This window comes from Ziziphus jujuba, chromosome 8 (genome assembly GCF_031755915.1).
Source record: "Ziziphus jujuba cultivar Dongzao chromosome 8, ASM3175591v1".
NCBI lineage: Eukaryota > Viridiplantae > Streptophyta > Magnoliopsida > Rosales > Rhamnaceae > Ziziphus > Ziziphus jujuba.
Genome location: NC_083386.1, coordinates 14239068 through 14262956, shown reverse-complemented (window position 1 = coordinate 14262956; position 23889 = coordinate 14239068). Strand labels below are relative to the sequence as shown.

At 31.7% G+C, this 23889-nt stretch overlaps 4 protein-coding genes across 6 annotated transcripts; 2 read left to right on the top strand and 2 right to left on the bottom strand.

The window, feature by feature from the left end:
- The first annotated feature begins 1705 nt into the window (after positions 1-1705).
- Positions 1706-4340, top strand: LOC107413681 (uncharacterized). Its single transcript, XM_048469775.2, has 3 exons — positions 1706-1930; positions 2469-2817; positions 4136-4340. Exons 1-3 carry the CDS (start codon positions 1770-1772, stop codon positions 4199-4201), a joined length of 576 nt encoding a protein of 191 aa, XP_048325732.1. The 5' UTR covers positions 1706-1769; the 3' UTR covers positions 4202-4340.
- A 416-nt stretch (positions 4341-4756) lies between these two features.
- On the bottom strand, positions 4757-12461 carry LOC107413680 (protein GET4). 2 transcript variants are annotated; one of them, XM_016021693.4, is made up of 12 exons: positions 12213-12461; positions 11460-11539; positions 11077-11155; positions 10523-10604; positions 10106-10259; positions 9312-9402; positions 8079-8162; positions 7578-7624; positions 5912-6040; positions 5532-5616; positions 5264-5344; positions 4757-4988 (listed from the first exon to the last, which is right to left on the bottom strand). In XM_016021693.4, exons 1-12 carry the CDS (start codon positions 12258-12260, stop codon positions 4968-4970), a joined length of 981 nt encoding a protein of 326 aa, XP_015877179.1. In that variant the 5' UTR covers positions 12261-12461; the 3' UTR covers positions 4757-4967. The 2 variants fall into 2 exon arrangements, with proteins under 2 accessions (XP_015877179.1, XP_015877180.1); XM_016021694.4 differs by having other exon boundaries at positions 11077-11195; positions 12213-12269.
- A 252-nt stretch (positions 12462-12713) lies between these two features.
- On the top strand, positions 12714-16201 carry LOC107413677 (uncharacterized). 2 transcript variants are annotated; one of them, XM_016021690.4, is made up of 3 exons: positions 12714-12866; positions 14997-15254; positions 15814-16201. In XM_016021690.4, exons 2-3 carry the CDS (start codon positions 15036-15038, stop codon positions 15925-15927), a joined length of 333 nt encoding a protein of 110 aa, XP_015877176.1. In that variant the 5' UTR covers positions 12714-12866; positions 14997-15035; the 3' UTR covers positions 15928-16201. The 2 variants fall into 2 exon arrangements, with proteins under 2 accessions (XP_015877176.1, XP_048326583.1); XM_048470626.2 differs by having other exon boundaries at positions 12737-12866; positions 15006-15254.
- Positions 16202-17799: 1598 nt separating this feature from the next.
- Positions 17800-23708, bottom strand: LOC132805130 (uncharacterized). Its single transcript, XM_060819964.1, has 4 exons — positions 23568-23708; positions 22869-22938; positions 21151-21218; positions 17800-18845 (listed from the first exon to the last, which is right to left on the bottom strand). The coding sequence occupies exons 1-4, from the start codon at positions 23572-23574 to the stop codon at positions 18550-18552; spliced, it is 441 nt and encodes a 146-aa protein (XP_060675947.1). The 5' UTR covers positions 23575-23708; the 3' UTR covers positions 17800-18549.
- Positions 23709-23889: the final 181 nt, after the last annotated feature.

Sequence of the window (23889 nt, the reverse complement as noted above, 5' to 3'; positions counted from 1 at the left end):
ACACCAATGGAACAAAATGTTAAGTTTAATGCTGAAAGTGGAGACCTTTTACTAGATCTATCTATTTATTGATGACTTAGTGGTCATTTGATGTATTAGATAATCACTCAACTTAATATTCTTTTTTACTATTAATGTGTTGAGTCAACTTATGCAAACACCACAACATCCACAACTTGAAGATGCATTACGCATTCTGCATTATTTAAAAGGGAGTCCTGGCAAAGGTATTTTTTTTTTTTTTTATCATCCTTTAATCCGCTACGACTCATGCCTTATGCTGATTCAGATTGGGCAAGTTGTCTTGATACCCACCGTTCTACAAGTGGCTATTGTACTTTTCTTGAATTCAGTCCAGCCTCTTGGAAAACCAAGAAGCAAAATATAGTTTCACAATCTTCTCCTGAAGCAAAATATAAATCTATGGGCCAAGCTGCTTTTGAGATACAATGGTTAAAATTTCTCAATCTTCTTAGCAGATTTTGGTCTCAATTTTTCTGCTTTTGCAATTTTATATTGTGATAATCAAACTACACTATATATTGTAGCCAATCCCATTTTTCATGAACGGACCAAACATATTGAAATAGATTGTCATTTTATTCGAGAAAAGATTCAAGTAGAGTTACTTCAAACTTCGCATGTATTAACAACAAAACAAGTTCCAGATATTTTCACTAAACCTTTGACAACTGAGCTTCGGCTTCTGAGTAAGCTGGACATGATTAACATTCATGCTTCACCTTGAGAAAAAGTGTTACAAGGTAAATTGCAACAATCTTTGAGGTTGGTCCACATTTTAGAATTGGTCAAGGAGTTTATGGAAGTTTAGCTGGTGAAATTTGTCTGCAATGATTTCTTCCTTAATTTCATCATTATTTGTAGAACAGTTTTTTATTCCTTTTATACTAGAATAATTAAAGATAATCTTGTATATATATTTATATATATATATTGTACAAAATGATATAGATTAATAAAAAAGAAAATTATACGTGCAATTTTTTCCTCCTCTCTTTCAGATGGCCACTCGCATGGTTTATTATTTTTTCAAATTCCTGCATCCCATTTCATGACTCGAATCTATAGTCTCATAGCATAAATAAAAATGTTCAACTACGGAAGCTATTATCTTCATCATTATAACAATAAATAAACACACAATAAGAATTAACATTTGACAAGGTGTTTGGACTCAAACCAAGATTTGTAGCATTTGCCCTTGTAAGTGTACTTTTGGCGAACCGTGTTAGTGAGTTATATATATATATATATTTTTTTTTTCCTTAATCTTTTGGCACTAGTGTCAGTTAGTGGTTTTTTTTTTTTTTGGTCCTTTTTTTTTTTTTTTTTTTTGGGTAATATGTCAGTGAGTGTTGAATTGGATAATTAAATAATTTTGGATAATTGTATTGTATTGTTTGTATTACTATTAGATAACGATTTTTTAACTCTTAAATCTTTTGTTCAATTAAGATATTTTTTACGTTCCGCACTTTCAGTTTAAAATAAAATCTATACCAATCAACTTTCTTTTTGTAGGAAATTTAACGTAGATTGTTTTTGGCTTTTTTTTTAATTTTTTTATAGCAAATTTACCAGATTTTTATTTTTATTTTTATTTTTTTATTTTTTATTTTTTTATTATTATTGTTTTTTGGGCAGAACAATATGGATAAGATTAGTGGGATTGGGAAAAAACAAGTTTGTGAAGGTTATTTTATTTCCTCTTTATCTGAGAGCATTTGGAGCGGGACAAGAATCAAGGAATGGCAACCACTGGTTCAGTCCCGATTGCCAAGAAGCTGAAACCAACCGAAGCAACTCCGGAGACCTTCCATGAGTTCGGTCAGGTCATTGAGGCCTCTCCCGACGGTGATGAATTCGGTCCTCGAGATGCTCAGCTTGACCTTAGCCGCGGGATTCCCAGGTTCATTTCAATACCAAAAAAATAATAATAATAATAAACAAAAACAAAAAAAAAGAATATTCATAGAAAGATTTGAAGTTTTGCTGCTTGAGCTTTTTAGATAATTTCATGAACACAATCGGATTTCAATAGTTTGTTTGAAGCCGAATTTTAGTGAATATTTTCAGCATCCTTACACATTGCCATGGAATATTTTTTTTTTTTTTTTCAATAGCTGTGGTGCCAAGTTGAAGTTTCTGGTAGCAATTCAGAGCGAGGTTTATTGAATATCTAATAGTTAATATTTTGGATTTGATGGATTTCGATGAAAATGAGAAATGCCCATTCATTGTAAAGTTGCAGTGATCAAAATCAAAGTTTATTGGATGATATGTAATAGTTAATATTTGGGTTTTGATGGATTTTTATTAAACTTAGAAGTGCCCATCAATTATAATGATTGCTCTTTATATATATATATATATATATATATATATATTTAATTTGTTGATGGTTGTGAATTTGTGATGGATATATGGTTGGTTTTGTATATGGATAGGTTCTACATTATGCGTATAGAAGATAGACCGCTCAAGTTTTCCAATATCACACACCATGCAAACGTGACACAGTGCCTTGGTTCGGTTGGTGGTCATGTTTGGTATCTTGGAGTAGCTAAACCATCCATTTTGGATGCAAATGAAATTAAGGAGGATTCAAACATCAATGACAACATCGTCCAGTCTAGCTGTGGTCATTTTTATGTGCCTCCTCGTGTTGAGGATATCCACGCTTTCAGGGTTACAGGTTCTAAATTTCTTAAGCTTCATCGTGGGACATGGCATGCCGGGCCAATATTCAAGGGAGATGTAATGGATTTCTATAATTTGGAACTCAGCAATACTAATGTAAGTTAGTTCCTCTGCTCCGCTTCCCTACTTAACTGAGATTTAATCTTATATTCCTGTTTTGGGTGCATATGCTAATCTATCATTGGATTGTATTTTTGTTTTGGTTTTGTTATCGTTCTCTAAATTAGTTTTCAAGGCTTGCCTGATTTAAAGAACTTCAAGTACTTGTTTTGGCTTGGAACCAGAATTGGATTTTATTCATAATTGGATTGAACGACTTTGTCCTAAAAAACCCAAATTTTGGTTTTAACTGGCACTTAGTTGTTCAGGTACTTTTAGCATTTTTTATTTTATTTTATTTATTTATTTACTTTATTGTCAAGAGCAATGATCTTGTTTCCATCCTTCTTGCTTTCAGTGAAGTTGATCAAATGCTTTTATATGTTTAATTTAGTGCTATACGTCACCTTACTGGTTGCTAACCACATCTAGACAGAATTACCAATTAGCTGGCAAGCTATGATGACATGTATATACTAAATTAATTGGGTTTTCGATAGGGTTTGGTCATTTATCGGTGTGCATGAACATAAAGCAGGAACCATTGTTTTCCTTGAGAAATTCATATGCTGATCACTTGTGATTGGTTGAATTGGTACCATAGCAATCACAACAGGAATGGCTGAACTCATTTTTATCTCTTCTTGTTCTTATGGCATGCTAGTGCAATTTCCCTTCTTCACCTTGTCGTTGGTTGCATAAACAAGTTTTTGTTTTTGCTCACTTTCCACTTTTGTTTCTGGTGTTTTTTTTTATTTTTATATTTTTTTTGGTTCCATTAGAAAAAACAGAGTTCCTTGCAAGTACTTTTTATTTATTTGTATTTCTTTTTTGATTTGAAGTTCAATTGGTTAATAGGATCCCACTAACAATAAACTCGAATCTAATATCATTCCTATATGATGGTAAATGTTTTCTTTGTTTTTCTGTTGGTTTCCAGAGTTTGGAAATCATTGTAACATGTTAAAATGTTTTGTTCCAATCATTGTTGAGTATGCATGCAAATTTTCAATTGGCAATCCCAACCCCTGAGTATTGCTAGCAATCTTTTCAGTATCTAATACCATGGAGAAGGAAGTATTTAACAACTTCAATTCCAAACCGTCCAGAATACCTTTTGAATATCTAAGAACACCTTTCATAAACTGTTCTGCATGTACTTATAACAACAATGTGTATTTTCATGTTTCTGTTTGTAAATATCAGTCCATAAGGAATTAGAGAGTACTGATAAATAAATTATTTATTTATTTATTATTTTTTCTTTATTTATTATTATTTTTATTTTATTTTATTTTATTTTTTGTTTCTATAGGTTGTTGACCACACCAAACATGACTTCGCCAAGGAAAATGGAGTGATTTTCTTAATTGAAGACTAGTTTGTGCCATCCAAATTTATTTCTGATAATTGTATATGAGAAATAATTGTTTATTCCTTAAAATACAGGGAATGTTATCCCCAGTTGTAAAAATGAACCACACAGGGCTCTTACTAATTATACTAGTTTTAACATTCTACTTGATTTTTTTTATTATATGTTTACTTCGCTTAGAAGCTGGGAAAATGGAGACTTTAGAACCAAAAAACAGAACAGTAACAGGACATTTAATGCTCGTTCATTAATGTTTATATTTTTGGTTTTCAATTTTTTACTTAATAAGTTTTACTTTAGTTGAAAATAATTGTAAAATTATACAAGTTCAAAGAAACTAAATGTTACCCCGAAAAAAAGGAAAAAGTTTTAAGGAAACAAATTATAAAATTAAATAGTAATGTAATAACAATTATAATAAAAAAAAACTAAAAATTGAAAATAATCTCCAACTATTTATAAAATAAGGCTAACTTCGAATTTTTTTTTTTTTTTTTTTTTCATTCACATATGTTCGAGTTTCTTGAACAAAGAAGAAAAAACAGGTCAAAAACTTGAACGTTACGAAACATGGGGGTCGGAAACTTATTTCATTTTGTCAAATTCTACGTAACTTCTACATGGGACTCAAGACGTATTACCCTTGTAATTCCAACATAAATAAATGTAAAAAAGAAGAAAAAGAAAAAAAAAAAAAAAAATTGCTTTCATGCCAAAGCTAAAATAAAAGTAGCATTTCCAGATCCACCAAGGTTTGAAAAGATCAGAATCGCTATTGCATTTCTCCCATCATCTGCACAATAAGAACCATATTCTAGGTAAGAATCCAGTTTATCATTGTTGTCCTTAGAAATACCTCGTTTCCATATCTAAGGACCAAATCAATCTGCATTGATTCTGTTTTTCCTAGTTCATTACTGTATATATGGCAAAGCCTCTTGGATAGTTCATTCCAGTATGGACTGTTTCTTTGTCGCCTTTCTTGTTGGCTTTGCTATAGATTTTAAAGAAATTCCTATATTCTTAGAAAAAAAAGAAAAATAAACATCACTGTAATATGCAGATTACCTTGAAAATTTCACCAAACATTCCTTGCATGGGATTTCTACGCCGTACTCCATAGAACTTCTCTGCAATTTCATCTAGCAACTAAAAAACATGATCATTGTGTGTTAGAATGTGGACATGCACAAATCCAACAGAAAATCAATCTGATAACAGAACAAGGAAGCTTAAATATTATCATAAGAGGGGAAAAAAAAAAAAAGAAAGAAAAAAAAAAAAAGAGGAAATTGTCAAATGTTTTGATTTTTTGACAGGCAACAAAATTGCACACCTCATTAAACGCAGGTTCTCTGTCTAAACTTGATTTGTACTTCACCCTCAACATGTTGAAAAGAGGGAAAGCATCCCTCTGCAACCTGCATTGAAATTTGATATTTGAACAACCTTTTACTCTATACTACAAATAAGAGGATAATGAAGAAATTAAAGGTTGGAATTGAGCAACTAATCTTCCGCATAAAACTGAAAAGGAAAAAGGGAAATTCAAGAAGAGATGGAGAAATAAGAAATGAGAAAAATATTAATGTTGCGTTATCTGGGGAAGAATGACTAAACAAGGAAATCTAAATATACTACCATAAATGGTTATCGCTGTGAAAAATTATTGTTTGACTTTGAGATACTAGCTTATTGGGAGATACACAAACTTACGTTTCCAACAGAAAAGTGATGAACTGGATCAAATCTGATTGGGGAAAATCATGCTCCTCATGTTCAACTTGCTTCTTTATTTCTTCAATGAGTTGATTAGCATCTCTTAGATTACTTAAAGATAAATACCTGCCAAAAATGAATAGTTTGCTTGAAGCAAAACTTCACACTTCAAGGACCCAAAAAAAACAAGAGAAGAAGAAGAAGAAGAATATCATGCCATGCATGCTTTTCCTGAATAGTGTTCTTCTGGCGTGGGTTGGAGCTATTTAATTCAAAATAAAAAGTGGAATCTCATCAATATTCTCCTCAAGTTCCCAAGATAGCCTTGCTTCCAGCCTTTTTATATTGGTGTGCATATTTTCTCACATATGTTTAGTCCAAAATTTTTCATGTAGTGATGGAATTTTCATGAAAGGTGGGGCCATAATATAAACAGAAAGCAAATAGTATGCATACTACTGGAGCTTTTAGCGAATAAATAAGAATGCTTTGACCAAAGTAAATTAATTAATATTCATGATTAAGAGCAGATATAGACCTCAAGAAAAGCAAATTATACAAGGCAGTGACATGATGAGGGACCTCAGGGTACCACCACCGGCAAGTATGCGGACTTCCTAATTATGTTCTAGAGCATTTCAGAAAGTATCCAAATCATAACTAAGTAGTTATTTAAATATTTAATTTCTAATATGATATATAAAATTGCTCTTAAAAAAGTCCTGCAAAACATGCTTTCAAAAATACAAGTGCACCAAAATTGATACCTATGTCTCCACAGTTCCTCAAATGACCAAAAAATTTTTAGATTACATTTTCTAAGACCAAGACAAAAATAAAATAAAAATAAAATCTGTTGTGCTTGGATTTCTGTTAAAGCTTACTGGGGAACTCCCAACTTTTCCTGTCATTAGCCACCAACAGGCAGTTCTATTAAAGTCAAACAGGGCAAGGGATAATCAATCCCTGAATAGCTAAGTACACTTAAATAGCTTAGACTATAAAGATTGTCAAGAGTCTCCTTTAATCACACCTAATTATGTTCTACAGCATTTCAGAAAGTATCAAAACCTTAACTAAGTTAGTTAAGTATTTAATTTCTTTCTAATATGACTATAGAAAATTGCTCATAAAAAAAGTCCTGCAAACATGCTTTCAAAAATACAAGCGCAATAACATTGATCCCTACGTCTTCAGAGTTCCTCAAATAAAGCTGAGGAACTCCCAACCTTTCCAGCAATTAGTCATCAACAAGCAGTTCTATTAAAGTCAAACAGGGCAAGGGATAATCAATCCCTAAATAGCTAGATACACTTAAATAGCTTAGACTCTAAAGATCGTCAGATTCTCCTTTAATCACACCTAATGATAAGGAAAGTGGGGAAGGAGTGAAACATCTGGTAAACAAAATATTGTCAGGGTCTCCTTTAATCAAACCTAACAAGGAAAGTGGGGAAAAAGTGAAACATCAGGAAATAAAAGTGACCTAAAAGTATAGCAATGGCCAGAGACACACGTCAAGGAAAAATTGAAGCAACCAAGGAGTTTCAACTTGTAGCTCAATTAACTTAATGATATCAAATCAATGAAAGGATTCCATAATAGTAATGGTAATCATGATAGTTGCTCTGTGCACAAGTATCTTTTTTGTAAGATAACTTACATTAAAACTGCCCGTGCAATAGCTAAATCATCTTCCCCTGGGTAACACTGCATGATTAAGAAGTATGAATCTTTAAAAAAAAACTATACAACAAAGAACAGATTATGATTACTGCAGAAGGAACTCGGCGGAACGGTCCAATAACCTAGTTTACCACAAGGGTAGAACCGAACACCGATCACACTATTAGGAAGAAAAAGTATAAAATTCTTAACAACAAGTACTTATACTTAACGCTAACAAATAAAATAAAAGCTTTGAATATCAGAATATAGATATACCAAAGAAACTGTAAAACCACAAAGGAACCTCCTATGATGAAAACCTTTAAACATATCATTTTCATTTAGGAAATGCATCCATATACCGATAACAAGTTTAGCTAAAAGATATCATATATGGCCTGATTTAGTATGAAAGCATGACAACAATACCACATCATATATATAATTAATTCAAAAAACAAATAACATCATTAATAGTAAAAGTGAGAAGGCAAACCTTGCTCATAAAATTTACTAGGACAGAAGCAAATTTATGTGGGTCGCTTCCTCTGACAAAATAATATGAAACTCTAGGAATATCCTGCAGCACAAATAAGCATTCCATCAGTGTTCACCATGCACTAACGAGTTACAATAAGAACCAACTGTATAAAGGCATAAATGGACTAACGGATCATTTGGTTCATGTTCCTAATTAAAGTATGTTTCCACAAATTGAACGATAGAATACTTTCAGGACCATAAACATACAGGACCAAGGGAAATAAATTAGTTCCATCATGTTTAGAATGCATTTAAAGGCACCGAAATACTATAGTATGAAACATTTGAAAATTTTGATTCATTCACTTAGGCCAAAAGCAGGTTTGTTAAGATACCACCCAAAATCACTCAATCAATCAGCAATGAGTTCCCAGAAGCATATTTTAAATCATGAATATCAGATGCAGCATTTCCCAATCATTTAGAAATTGTAGCAGCCTTATGCGTGCGTGTTTGTGTAACAATTATTAAGAGCATACATATCTATCAATGTCATAACTATCACGTGATCATGTAATATAACAGCATGGAGTGAGATGATGATGATGCAATTATAAACTATATAAGAAATCAGATTAAATCCTGGTTCCCGTACACCTCTTTTTTTTTTCTTTTTTTTTCCTGCTAATTACAAGTGATGGCTTCGAGTAAATGTGTTAGAAGAATTAGACACATGAAGCACACAGATGTTTCTAAACCCGACATATGATATCCTAAGCATCTATAACGATTTTCTTTATTCGGTATAGTTGTGAGATTGTAATAGTATCCAAATTGTTTAAACATCAATATGCAACTTTTTGGTATCTTAAGTAAATCCTAAAACAAACTAAGCATTCTTTCAAAAAAATAAATAAATCTGCTTATACATGTATAGATTTTTTTTTTTTTTCCGTTACACAAAAATGAGCAAAATATAAGCTCAAATTCCATTAATAATGATATAAACCCAATTCAAAATGTCATCTAAGCACAATAGACATAATTGGTTTGCAAGCAATCCATCAGTAACAAATTTAATAATTTCTACATTACAATGCATTCTCTTCATCTAATATTTCAGAATAAAATGGAAAACATCGAGGAGATGAGTCAGAAAAGGCTAGTAACAAAAGATAAGGCTCATATAATAGGAGTGTAAACAAACAAATATGAGAACACTTCAAATTTAACTCTGAACACTTACCACCTCAGGAGATTCAGAATATACATATTCAGCTAGCATAACATATAGATCTGGAGAACCATTCCTGGGTCCTCCAAATTCTGCAGACCACCTGGTAAACCAAAAAAAGAAGTTAGGCTTGCATTTGAAGTGCTAAATTAGTCACTCAGATCAGGTCCAAGTGAAATACATATGGCATATATTATATATACCAATTCATAACTACAGACTTTGTGTGTGTGAGTTTTGCACATTGCACAATTGTCAATTAATATCACATGTAAGCAAGCACATTGACAAAAGAACTACTTCAAATAACATTGAAAGCCATCAAAGATGCATGTATGGTCTTGTAAACCCTCATGTTAAGCCCCATTCTAATTATCAGAACCATATAAAAAATCTAATCCAAAACTTTAAGTAGCCAGTTCAAATCTTCATCACTACCAAATATGGCATATCATATAAAGCACCAACCCATTGTACCTCTCAATCCTTCACCCATGGTAGCCCCAGATATGGCCAACTATATGTAACTAGAAACTGTTGAGCATAATTACATGCTTTCACTCCACACAATGCCTTTTTGATAATGATGAAACAGACTGCTTCCTTCTCTCCCCCCTCCCCCCCCCACCCCCCCCCGGGCGGGGGATATTACTTTTTTCTATACCATTTTTTTTTCTTTTTTCCTGGAATAAATATCCCAGGGATTATTTTTCACATACATCCTTTCCAAACCATTACTTCCATGCAAAGATGTTATTGTGACAGATGCATATTATTACAGCAAAAGAAATGGCATATTGTCTCACTTAATAGCAGCTTTTAAAAATGAAGAGCAACCCTCTACACGTGTTTTTGCCGCCCCAATTGCTTCAGAAAGTTGTTGGATGTCCTGATCTTCAGTCAAATTTAGTGCCGCAATAGGAATTCTAGGAAACTTCTCATAAATTTTCCTGGCACGATCTAAGAAAGATATTTTATCATAATCACCAAGAAAGACAACACCAGAAATGTTAAATAGACCAAAAACCATAAATTGTCATATAATCATGGGATGCAATTTCTTTCGTATTAGAAGACTTCAGAATATATAGCATAAGATGAAACAAAGTGATTATAACCACCAAGGGAAACTTAACAAGTACTTATCATAATAGCAAAAGATAAGAACCAACCAAGAGAAAATCGATAAGCATATAATACGACATCACAAGTTAAAAACTGACCAAGTGTTTCATCATCATAAGGAACTTTTCCTTTGACAAGTGTCTCAACAAACAAAACAGCTAACTCTGCCCCACAGGTAACCTGAAATGTTTCCATATACATGAAACTTCAGAATGTTATGATATGTTCCTAGATGCACAGATCATAAAGAGCTTCAGCTAACTCTCTATCTTTTTTTTTTTTTTCCCTTTTTTTAAATATATATATATATAGCTAATTGAATATTTTAATTATATATATAAATAAATAAAAAAAAGGCCAAATCATAAAGGAATAGAGCTTCAGCTTCACTTGTCTCAACCAGAGATATGTTATAATTAAAAAAGAAAAAAAGAAGGTTCACATATAATAAATCAGATGGATGAAGACACACATGTTAACCAGTATAGACATGGACCTCATGGTTGAACAGTAGGCTAAGGCTCAATCCAATACTATCATATCACAAGCCCTATCTCAGATACTTGCAATGGATGTGCTCAAATGACATTAAGTTATATATAAATGAAGGGAAGATTTTATGCAAATATTCAAGTGCTCATAATTGTATGACCTGTCCATGTTCCAGCTGAATGCATGCGCCTGCTTGAAGGATATCCAAAGCTTCAGAATACCTCTGCGCAGATGCATATCTGCAATAAAGCATGCACGACTTTCATCAGCAGTGTATACCTGAATTAATAATAAAGATAGCTTGTTACATAGAAGAAAAATGACCATCATGAAATCATAAGGACAGACTAATTCATCTACATCTGTGATAGTAAATAACAACTACTGGGTTTTTTCCCCTCATTAAAAACACACTAATTAAGTATGCATGAAGAATTTATAATCAATGGAATTATATTTTTCATCTCAAGTGTTAAACATAAGATAAAGTTTAGATGTAAATGAACAGGACAAGAACAAAACAGAAAAAAGAAATGATTATACCTTGCACTGATCGATTTGTACATTTGTTGAGCCCCATAGCAATTACCCCCTTCTACAACTTTCGCTAATTTGTCAATATGCTGCATTTAAAAGCAAAAACAAGCTACATTATGATTGAGGATCATGCTTGGTAGCCAAAATAAAGAGACTTATTGCAAGAAGAACACCACTATAATAAGTATTTTCGGACATTTAGTTGCCATAATGATTGAGATCCACAAAAATTAATAATTGAAATTAATCATCATTCTTTGAAACTCAAAAATCAAACTCTAACAGAGATCGTGTTTAAGAATTGCAACACAAAACAAAGAAAAATAACAAAATGAACCATCTTTTGTATTCCTCCACTATCCCATAAACCAAAAGCAGCGTATTTATCATTTTTCTGCCATCATCCATAAGGATTTAAGCATGTTCTATTTAACCATTAACCAAATCCAATGTAAAAACTAGGCACCATTTAACAGCTATCAAATATCTTAAAAAAAAAAAAAAAAAAAAAAGCATACATAAAATCTAATGAATTTTCATTTATAGTTTAGTCAGCGAAACACAGAACTCCATAAATTTTTGTTTCACTCAATATTTGGCTCCCAAAAAAAAAAATAAATAAATAAAACTTTTACCCCCATCCCACATAAACATTAAATAAGAGCTTCTACTTTTTAAGTATTCTCGGGAACAAAACAGAAAAAAAATGAAAGGTTAATCAGAGGAGGAAGAGAAATTAATTGTTGGAGGTTGGCAAACCTCCTGAGCAGGAGGCAGAGTGCCTCTTCTGGGTCTCTCCCGCGACATGGCTTGGATTGTTTTTGGATAAAAAGTATAAAATGGAATTCCAAATTCCAGAGATCTGAATCGCTCCCGGCCAAGACCAGGGTTTTCCAACTGATACGCTCTACAAATCTCTCTTCCAAGTCACAACGCTCACTCTCTCTCTATTCTGCGACCCTCTCTCTCTCGTTTTTTTTTTTTTATTATTAATTATTATTTTCTTTGTCTTATTTCCAAATTATATTTTTAGGGAAAATATATCCAGACGGCTTTTAATATATATTTTTAAACATTTTATACAATATATTAAATTTGATTATTCTAAAAATATATATATGATTATATTACCTCATCTATATTTTGTTAATATTTAAAATGATTTCATAATATAATAAAGATATTTTTAATAATTATAAATAACAAAAATATGTTAAAAAAATATTTTGTAGTGCAATTAAAATGCAAAAAAAAAATAATTATTTTCTATGTAAATTCTCAAAATTCTTTTTTTTCTTTTAAAAAAAAAATTCTCGGGCCAAAGCTTTATATTTGTTTGCACGTGCGAATGACGTGCTTAGAGGTGGATTCCGAAGTCTGTCTCTCTCCGCTTCGCCATTACTTCCGTTTCAGGTTCCTTATTGTCTCTGCCTTTTTTCTCATTTCGCAATTCTCTTCTTCATTTGGGATTATTTCTCGCTATATTCTTTGATTTTCGGTTTGGTTTTGTGTTTGTTTATTTACTTGAATTGGGTCTCTGTAATTTATTGTTTTTTGTTTTCATTTTTATTTTCTCTTCAGAATTTTCAGCTAACATTTAAGGTTTTGTGGTCAATTCTTAGCAAATAAAGACAATGATTTTTGGTCGATTTTTCCTTTCTTGGTTTTTTTGCAAGCACAACTTGTGTTTGCTTTTCTGTCTAATAGAGACGCATGGTGCTTGATGTCATAGTTGTCTGGAAAAATCAGATGTGAACTAATACTTGTAACATTAGATACTTAAGCTTAATACTTGGTTCATAATTGAATAATAACATTGTTCTTAATCTACATGTTTAGTTCAGTTTTTTTCTGTTTTTATTCTTGAATGTATTGAAGAAGTCATTAGCACACTCTTCAGAAAATTTTGGATAATTGTTAGGATATGATTAGAAATTGAAAAGGAGGTGGTTTTACATAATCCAACTTATATGGTGCAGGGTGATCTCATATCTTTCTCCTTGTGCTGAATTTGAGTTTTAGTTTTGTTCTGGATATTTGAAATTATATTGTTATTTCCTGTTATGACTTATATTTTTTATCTTGCTGATACTGCTAGTTGGTTACTTCGACCTGTATATACGAAGAATTAGCATGGGGTTTGTCAAAATCTGCTGTCTTTTTGATGTTTGAGCTCTTTACCTTATGACTTCTGGAAGTGTTATTGTAAAATGGGGAAATCTGGAATGATTGGTTCTTAGTTTAAGCTGAACTATTGGTCAAAACAGATGGGAGAAGCAAGATGATGACTTTAACTGTGTGATTAACAGTGTTTTGTGGTAACTGTGGGAAGTTGTTAAAGCATGTTGGCAATTTTAGAGTGGGGCTATATATTGTTATGAACTGTGATTTATTACAGATCATTAGTCATTTGGATGGATAACATTTTCCTCTAGTTAAATAGATTTAATTGAATTTTTAGCTTAGCTTCATGGACCTCCTCTGGGTTTTATTGACAATACAAAAGCTCTTGTACCAAAAGTGTACAAATGATAAAATTAATCAGGACCAAGCATGTTAAATTAAAAGCCTAAACTACACTTATCCAAGACTCCTCAAAATTTTCAATCCTCCATAATTATAAAACTATCATTCCAAATTCATTCAAGCCAAAAATCTGCCACATTCCATCAGACTAAGCTTTCACTCCTATCCTCTCTTCACTCTCCCCCTCATTCCCTATATTGAAGTTTCTTGATACATTGTTGCATCCTTCTTATGCTCTTACTCTAATGCTTGTTTTGTAGCTTAATTTCATTCAACTATTAACTTAAAAACCCAGCACACACCATTAATCTGAAATCAAAATTGTAAGCTGGCGGAGTAAGGAAACAAGGGTAATCCAGGGAGTTAAATAGTTTAATATACAAGGGACTTATAAAAGGCAACGGAGTTTTTGGACTGTAGGGAATAAGTTAGCTCAAAGTTGTCATATGAAGCATGGTTGACGTTTTAGTCTCTCATTTATTAGAATTTTTTTTTCTTTTCTTTTATTGCTTTCTATTTCAAGGGGATTATGGTATTATTATTTTTGGTCAAGGAAAGGTTGTTTGATTTTGGTATGTTAGTGGATCCAGATGTTATTATCCCTGGTTGATAAGATGTCTTGATCCATGTTTTGTTGGTTTCTTGCCTGTGGGTGACTTTTGCCATTAATGTTGTTACATTTATGGTGAAATTGAGTTTAACTTGTAAATGAAGGGGAGCTTTGTATCATTAAAATTTATTTCTGCAGAGGTAAATGGCCATTACTGTAGTGTGGGACGTTCTTAAGATTTGCTGTGATCCATAAGATGAATTTTTCTTTAAAAACTTTTTTTTCTTTGTTTCCATGAATCTGCAATTTAGAAAATATTGATTCATTATGTGAGCCTTTGTAATTTCTTTTCCCTTAAACTTGTTAGTTTTTTTCTTGTTGTATCTTCAAGCTTTCTGGAAAAATCCAAGTTTTTTATATCTTCCCCAAACTGCGAGTGGTTGAATCTCTCCTGCTTCATGCTGTAGGAAAAATAGAACAAAGACAGCTACAGAGGACAGTTGGAAATGAGTTCTGAAGCCTTGCAAGTTGCGAAGGTGTATCGTAACCTCCTCAGAGCTGTCAAGAAGCATATTGGCAAGGAAGACACTAAAAAGCATTTCAGAGAATATGTAATAGAAGAGTTCAGGAAAAATTCCATATTATCAGATATCTCTTCCATTGAGCAGAAAATTAAGCTTGCCCGTGACTATGCTGTTCTTCTTAACAGTGTACACTATCACAAGGCACTTCTCTCATTCACTGCTTTAACTGAAACTTGTTTCTTTTTTCTTTTGCAAGGATCTTTCAGTAAATATCATTTTGCTAATATTTTGGAGTTCAAATATTGGCTCTCATATTGTCTTGACAGACAGTAAAATGATTTCTCTTCAATTAAATCAGGTTTTAATTGGGTCATTACCAGTTAAAAACATTGCTGTTAAAGCTTTTTCTTAACTACAGTATAGGAATAGGACATGGTATTCTATTAGAGTAAGAAATATATTTATTTTAATTATAAAAATTTAATCTCTTTCCTTGCATTCTGAATAGACATTATTGAAAGGCTTCTGAAAGCCAGAAGTTTCATTGGTGATGCCTGAATTTAGTATAAATATTTTTTGTCTTTGACGGACACCTTGTTTTAGAGTTTTTGTCATCTACTTACTGGCATATAGTAATTTCCATTCCAATAAAATAATTATTGGTAATTAACAAATCATGAATCATGATAATGAATCAGTATCATGAAGAACTATTTATCTTAGTTTATACTCTGATTTTGACATTATAATTTTTGTGCAGGATTTATTGTTCTCTTACAACATTGCTGTGGATAGATCAGATGAGACAAAAAGAGTTCTTGGAAAATCTGCTGCAAGTGTGGGTCTTCAACTTCCTGAGGTTTATCAGCCTTAAATATGATTGCTATAATACCATTTTCTTTTTGCTGATAACATTTTAGTGCCCGTAGTCTTGCTTCTTTTGGCTACAGCAGCTAAACTGAAAGATTTCTAGAAGTGATTTTTTTTTCCCCCCTACTCTTTCTTATAACCTCATAAAGAATGTTTTCTTGTGAATTAAGGAGACAATTGAGAGAGCATTTTTCTTCTTTTTTTTAAAGCTCTGTTTTCCAATGTAATGACTTGATCCTTGTCGAAATGTATTTACAACTGTTTTCTTTCTTTTTTTATTATTTTTTTTTTTTTTTTGGGCATTTTAATGTTGCAATCAAATACCTCTCTGTGTCTTAAGCCATGCAATTCTGAATGCAGAAAAAAGTTACAAAACTTTTGGGATAATTGAACCTAGGTCTAGGGCTGCAAGTGTTTGTGATATCATCCACAGAATCCAGATATTCCAAACTGAAAAAGGAACTGATGTTGTCATAATGTGCTTGTAAAAAACTGATGATAGATTGTATTGAAGTATGTAATCACCTTCAACTGTTCTATCATTTGTTTGGGAAAATTATAAAACTCTGTGCTTTCATTTCCTAAACTTTTTTGAAACAATTTTCTCCTCAAACTTTGACATAATATCAATTTGCTAATATCAATTTGCTGCTACCTGTAAATTTTTTTTAATTTTTATGGTTTTTGAAGCATTTTTGACATAATATCGATGAGGCCATTCCCTAAAAGTTTTCATTTGAATGTTTAAAAATTAATTGGCTAATGCTCAAATTGATTACCTATATCTTTAAAATATGTATAAATGTGTAAAAATTAGTTGGCTAGCGTTTGGTATGCAGGAAAAGTCCGGATCAGGATAGAATAGTGCAGTCATGTGTTTGGTATAGTTTCAAACTGAATAGTAGACTGGTTGTTCCATGTTTAGTGCAGGATTGGACTAGATTGGACTATTTTTTAATTTTTTAATTTTTTTAAGTGAAAAATTATAAAATTCTATTTATAATTACAATAAGAAATAATATACTTAATTAATATTGTAAATTGATATATTTATATTCACATATAAAATTTAAATTTTTATTACATCCGCAAACTATAATAATTTATAATTTTAAAAATAAATGAAAATTAAATTATAATATAATATTTTATAAATAATAATTAATGAAAAATAAAGATAATTAATGAAATTTTGTAATTGTAATTTTTTTTACACCCATAAACTACGTTAATATATGGTTTTCAAAACAAATTAAAATGATATTATAATATGTTAAATCATATGTACAAATAAATAAAGTTAACATCATATTTAATTAAGAACTTGTTGATAACTACGATTTCACATACTTGTTTCCATACAAATGTATATATTTGATTTTACACCGATAATCTACTTTTATGCCAAATAAGTAAATATACCCATTGATAGTAATTCAAACAAACAGTCGATTATAAAATCATTACGCCACTTATTGTTCAAGTTGGCACGTGTATGTGCGGTGATATGTTATATTGGATTTGCCTCATTTAGATTCCTCATTATTTGTTCTATATATTCAGCATATGCTATCTCAGCTTTTTCAGTTGTATTACAGGCTTGATATAAATTATCCTTAAATCCTTGCACTTGTTGATGACATTCAGACCAAAAATTATATATCCCTTATTTTCTACCTTTAAACACAACATAAACTCTCTCCTTACCATTCAATGTTCTTGCATATTATAATAAATTATAACATAATATAATAATATAATTAAATAAAATAACAATTAACTAAATCAATCAAGTGCATATTAATACACTAAAATATAACACATTCTTCATAAAAGTGTCTTTACATGCATAATTAGATACCAACATCCATTACCATACCACATATGTCCATAAAGTTCAAATCCAAGTGTTCATAATTATCATCCCCTCATACATAATCTTAAATATATGACCCACAACAATACTGAGTAATTTAAAAATTTTCTAGCAAATTCAATCTTGCCCACATCCGTTCTAATAATCTTAAAAACCTCAAAGTTCGATGAATCCAATCTCATTGCCTTAGAGATTTTGAGATTGTCATCAACAGAAAAGCCTAACCTGTCAAGCTCCATAGTTAAGTATTATGGATAACTGGCTTCAGATTTATCTAATTTTGCAGCCAATTTATCAAACAATTTCTCTGCTACATTGCCAAACCCGCTCACAATGTCATCATCCTTCAACCCAGATTTTCTCTTACCTCTTGATTTGGGTTGAGTGGACAGTTCACTATGTATTTCATTCATAGACATTGAAGAACACACATCATTAAATTGTTCATTTCCACTCTTCAAATTCAAATCATTGACCATACCAATTGGAGTTTGTGCTCCATGTCCTGTTGCTCGATCCTTTCCAAAAATATTAACAAGTCTATCTACATCAAAAACGGTTTACCTCTCCATGTCTTTGCACTTGTATTACTCTAAAATAAAAAAATAAACTTTTAATTGTAAACAATAGAAAAACATAACTTCATATATCAAGTTAAAAAATTCAATGAAAGAAGATGTCCAAAGTTTCAAAAGCTGCACATATACTTTCCAAATTTCATCACTATCAACTTCCACACATTTAAGAGAGTCATTCCAAGCCACTTTTGTTTAGCATATCGTATATTATACCATATTGCTTCTTCCACTTTTTCATCTTTGACTCAATGTGTGGATTTACTTGCAACCCCGAGTTAGGACATATCTTAGCCAATCGCCTCTCAATCATAGTAATTGTGCCAGGCTTGAATGATTCTGTGTTACATCGCTGCCCACTAGCTACAACCTCATCTAAAATAAACAGCAAAGCATCTTCCTCCCCTATACTCCATGTACGTCTAGATTCAACCCCCCGGATATTGTGACCGCTACCTCCAACTTTCATTTCTATCAAAATACAATTTTTTATGATTTCAACAATACAATAACAGCAAGCAAATAAGCAAAAATCATTTACGGATGACAACAATGGCACATAATATAAATTGGTTTTCATACAAATGATCTAAGATGTTTAACAAATAGTATAAAATAAAACAGTTATAGGAGCATTAAGGACAACAATCGATCACTAATATCCACGAGGACCTCTCCACTCATCAAACATTTGCTTAGCTATATCATCTCTCTAGTGAGTCCATTGGTCCGACGAAGAAATCTACCATATAATGTCATCCTTGGTACTAACATCAACATCTTTACTCATATCAAACTCAACTTCTCCAGGATCAATTATCATTTCTCTTCTAATAAGATTATGTATAAGGCAACATGCGGTAATGATCTTCATTTGTGTTGCAATAGGATAGAAAAATGGACTTGTTAAAATTGCCCACTACTTTTTAAGAACCCCAAAGCATCTTTTTATGACATTCCTAACAGATGCATGCTTCATGTTGAAATACTCTTTGTGATTTATGAGTGCACAACCATCTTTCCACTCAGAAATGTGATATCTTGTTCCTCTATATGGTGAAATAAATCATTCACCATTAGTGTAACCAGCATCCATTACGTAATAACAACCTAAAAAAAAAAAAACATATCTCCTATTAGTGTATGCAATGTTGGCTTCTACAATGTAAAATTTGAGAATTAGCCTTACCGATTAGTACTCTTAACCCATTTGGCCTACTTAATGCATCTCGGAGTACTCTTGAATCCGAAGCGGAACCTTCTCAACCAAGTAATACAAATATAAATTTCATACTCGGATTACATACACCTAAAACATTTGTGGCTATCTCATCCTTTCTTGTTTAATATATTAGCTTATCGATTTCTGGTACATTCTCCTTAATATAAGTTCTATCTAAAGCTCCCAAACAATTCTACGTCATTAACAAAGTTACTAACATCAAATAATGTTTCAAATAATTGAACTATAATATTAATAACCAAGCCATTCCACAAACGTACCTTAAATACTTTCCATCTATCATCCAAACAATTATTTGATACAGGTTATGGATGTCTCAACAAAATCTTAAGTAAGCGCATTACTCCATGCAACACAGAATTGAAATATCTATTTATCGTCTCTCCCAATCTAAAAAATCTAGTGATAATTGTACGGTTCTTTATGATAAGCAATTATTTGCAGAAATATACACACTTGCTCTTCCAATGTAACAATGCCATCACTTTTAAAATATTCATCCTCGTCTAATAACTGATACAAAGTATCAAATGTTCTCCTATCTATCCTAAGTTGACTAATACAATTAACATCATTGTCTAACAAACTATTTAGAAAAGACATACGCAATTCTGCATTCCAAGGTAATTGATTCCTGTAACCTCTAACATACATAAGCAAAAGCAACATAAAAGCTGTACAAAAAGACTCTAATTGTGAATCATTTAGAAGCAAAAAGAATGCAACGACTTTTCTTCAATTCATATGTATTACAAGAAAAAAAAATAAAAAATAGAACAAATAAATAGAAAGCACATTAAATTTAACAAACATAATTTATTTTGGATGAAATAGAAAAAATTATCTATGGGACTAAAAATGGACAAAGAAACATAATCATTAACGTTCTTTTTTTGTTTATTTGATTATGGTAACGAGGTAGAATTAAAGATTAACACAAAAAATATTTATTTCATATTTAATATTTATTTATATTTATGTTCTACTTACTTTTTTTTTAACATTTGTTCATTTTTAATCAAATATATATTTTATTATTGTTAAATCTAATACATATTTTATATTTTTTTTTTATTACATGTTTTAAATAAATAAGGCATCAATTCCATATCCTCATTTCAATAAAATGGATCGGGTCAGTACAGTAAGGTGTGTTTGATTGTGTGTGAGAGGCAAATTTTTAGGAGATATGGAATTAGTTATATTAGGAGACATGGAATTAGTTATATTAGGCCAATATATTAGTATGTCTAGATACTTTCCAAACAAGAGTTTATTTTGGTTGAAGACATTAAATTATTCAACTAAATCATGCATATTTTGCCAAGAGAGAGAAGATAAAACCAAACACACGTCTATGCCTCATGACTGGAACTAATAAAGTGGCTTCAACACTTGAATTGAGAGGACAATATTATCTCAAAAATATAAACACTGTACTTCAAGCAATAACATGAACATTTGGTACTGCCAGAAAACAAAACATCCATCACAACACATTCTCTAACAAGTCCTCCAAACCAAAATCCTTGCCTGTAAGCTTTTGATAAACTGTGGCGGAACCCTCCAAATTGTTTTTTTCTTCCTTGGTCCAAGAAAACCTACAAAAGTGAAGGATAAAATCAGATATTTGTTATCTTGACAAAAACTTTTAATATAAATCAAATTGACAAAAAAAGAAATATGTTATTCTTCTTGGCCAGACTGCATATCAAATTGCACCTCGACTAGATGTTAGATTACTCTTCATCATTTACAAATGTTAAATGCATACAACAAAATTAACCATAAGCATCCTTAGCGACTCAATTAGGAACATTTTATCCTATACTACATGTCACATGAGGAGTTAACAAAATAATGGAAACAATAGGTAACTTTAAAACCCAAAACCATCCTAAAACTAGAAAACAAAGCCAGCATGTCATAATAACATGAAAGCAACATCTAAATCATAGTTCTCAATAGCAGTAACATACAACCCTTGCAAGGAAGCAACAAACATACAACTCCTCAAACCAAGTATTACAACTGCCACCAGGGAACATAAGATAGATTTTCTTTAAGGAAATTAAATAAAAATGACAAAGCAGGAAAGCCAACAAAGGAAAACTTAAATTTTATACCTTATGGAAAACCTTATGGGAAGTTGCTAAACCATATTATTTGTTGTTATATTAGACTCTCTCTGTCAAGACAATAGGCTCAGAGCAGCCATACCACACACAAAGATGACAACAATAACTGAACTGTCTTTAGATGCTGAAGTTAATCATGTTTGCACTTCTTTTGTCACACACAACAAATAGAGTAAAATTTTATATAGTATCACTCAAAAAACCTTTTCAAAAGACTAAACAGCACACAATTGGGGTTATCCATGCTTCGCTGGGATAACCACAATTTATGACATAATTCATGCATACACACAATGCTACCGTAATGCTTATTCACAAGCTTAGTTTAGCTAAGTTGCATAGTTTTTCCTAATGAGAAGGGTCTGTCTTTGTTTAAGTTTTCACCCTTTTAAGTATGAATAGAGTTCGATACAAAGGGAGAGAAAATTCAATGTCGGTTGATTTTGGTGTAAGAAAGTAAATTCTAAACTCAGTTTACTCCTTTCCTTTTCAACTACTGTAAACATCAATATTGAAAAAGATGTACAAAATAAATTATCCACTAGTTTTTCATCCTTTTCTACCTCCAGCGAGTCTAATTTTGGTGCTTATGAGGTATAACTATTTGTACCCAAAAATGAAAGTAATAGAGATTAGGCAAAAATTTTGCCTCTTCTCTGGTTTACTTGCAATGGTAATGAAATTCACCCAAAAAGAAATGCAATGACATTCCAATATCTAAACACATAACCGACATAGAACACTCCATTTTCAAATCAATCTCCAGATACCACACTAACCAAAGGTGAAATCAACAACAAATGAGAACAACCAATCAAACCAACTCAAATCAAGAAAGAACAACTAAGTTAGAACCATTTCACATACTTCAGACACACAAGACCAAATAAAAAAAAAATATATATATATATATATATGCAATACATTAAGCTAAAAACCTATTACTCTGACAAGAAAATTGGATTTCAACTCCGGGATTTACTTGCAAATCGAAGCCTAATTCCAGATCGAGTAAGATCGGCACATGAAGAAAGGTCACGACATAGAAGGAAGGAAGAAGAAAACATATATACAGAGCTGCAGAGATGGAGGGTAAGAACCATACTGACCGACCGTGTTTTTTTGTCCGAGAGATGTAGATGTCCGGTGAGCTCCTTCGATCTTCTGCAATGAAAAGCCTTATCTGCAATGAAATAAGAAGAAGAAGAAGAACAATGCCCAAGCCAAACGAATATAAACCCAACCCTAAAGAAAACTCAAATTGCAAAAAAAAAAATTTCCCAAACGTAGAGGAAAAAAATAACAAATTTTGGTAAAAATTTTAAGGAATTTTGTTTTTTTTTTTTTTTTTTTTTTAGTTATGTCGGCGAGAGATGAAAATTGGGTTTTAAATCCACACCCACGACAACATAAATAGAGAGGAAGACAATCGCCTGGGTGCTTGCAAATCTAGGGTTTACTTGCAAATCGAAGCCCTTTCCCAACCCGAAAGAAAACACAAATTGCAAAAAACAAATTTCCCAAACGCAGAGAAAAAAATAATGAATTTTGGGTATAAATTTTAGTTTTTTTTTTTTTTTAAAGATATGTCGGCAAGAGATGAAATTGGGTTTCAAATCCACACCCACAACAACATAAAATAGAGAGGAAGATGACACTTGCCTAGGTCCTTGCAAATCTAGGGTTTACTTGCAAATCGAAGCCCTTTCCAGATGGAGTAAGATGGGCTTTCATTTCAAAGGACCAGAAGAAAGGTCACAACACAAGAAGAAGAAAACAGATACAGAGATGCAAAGAAGAAAACATACTCACCAACCATGTTTTCTTCTCCAAGAGTTGCAGATGTGATTTTTCCTTCTATTTTCCAGCAAGGCAATGATACGCTTCGGCGAGAGAACAAACTAGGGTTTCATTTGAGTTTGGGACAAAAATGACCTGAAGGGAAGATGGGTCAGATGTGTCCCAATCGATTGGGATAAATTTACTGTTTAGGTTAAGCTTGTCCCGATCTCAAAATGACAAATCAAACATCAGACTGGGACACAGTCCCATCTAATCCTAGCTAATCCAACGTACCAAACACACCCCTAATGTTCAAACTGATTGTTTATAACATTAAAATATGTATAAATCT

Coding starts and splice junctions, on each gene's coding strand:
- LOC107413681 (XM_048469775.2), top strand. CDS start 1,770: ATGGCAACCACTGGTTCAGTCCCGATTGCCAAGAAGCTGAAACCAACC. Junction 1,931..2,468: donor CTTAGCCGCGGGATTCCCAG/GTTCATTTCAAT, acceptor GTATATGGATAG/GTTCTACATTATGCGTATAG. Junction 2,818..4,135: donor TGGAACTCAGCAATACTAAT/GTAAGTTAGTTC, acceptor TTGTTTCTATAG/GTTGTTGACCACACCAAACA.
- LOC107413680 (XM_016021693.4), bottom strand. CDS start 12,260: ATGTCGCGGGAGAGACCCAGAAGAGGCACTCTGCCTCCTGCTCAGGAG. Junction 11,156..11,459: donor TACAAATCGATCAGTGCAAG/GTATAATCATTT, acceptor GCTTTATTGCAG/ATATGCATCTGCGCAGAGGT. Junction 8,163..9,311: donor ATTCTGAATCTCCTGAGGTG/GTAAGTGTTCAG, acceptor TTTGTGCTGCAG/GATATTCCTAGAGTTTCATA.
- LOC107413677 (XM_016021690.4), top strand. CDS start 15,036: ATGAGTTCTGAAGCCTTGCAAGTTGCGAAGGTGTATCGTAACCTCCTC. Junction 15,255..15,813: donor ACAGTGTACACTATCACAAG/GCACTTCTCTCA, acceptor ATTTTTGTGCAG/GATTTATTGTTCTCTTACAA.
- LOC132805130 (XM_060819964.1), bottom strand. Junction 21,219..22,868: donor CTCTCGGACAAAAAAACACG/GTCGGTCAGTAT, acceptor TCACTTTTGTAG/GTTTTCTTGGACCAAGGAAG. Junction 18,846..21,150: donor AGTTTATCAAAAGCTTACAG/GCAAGGATTTTG, acceptor GTATTTTGATAG/AAATGAAAGTTGGAGGTAGC.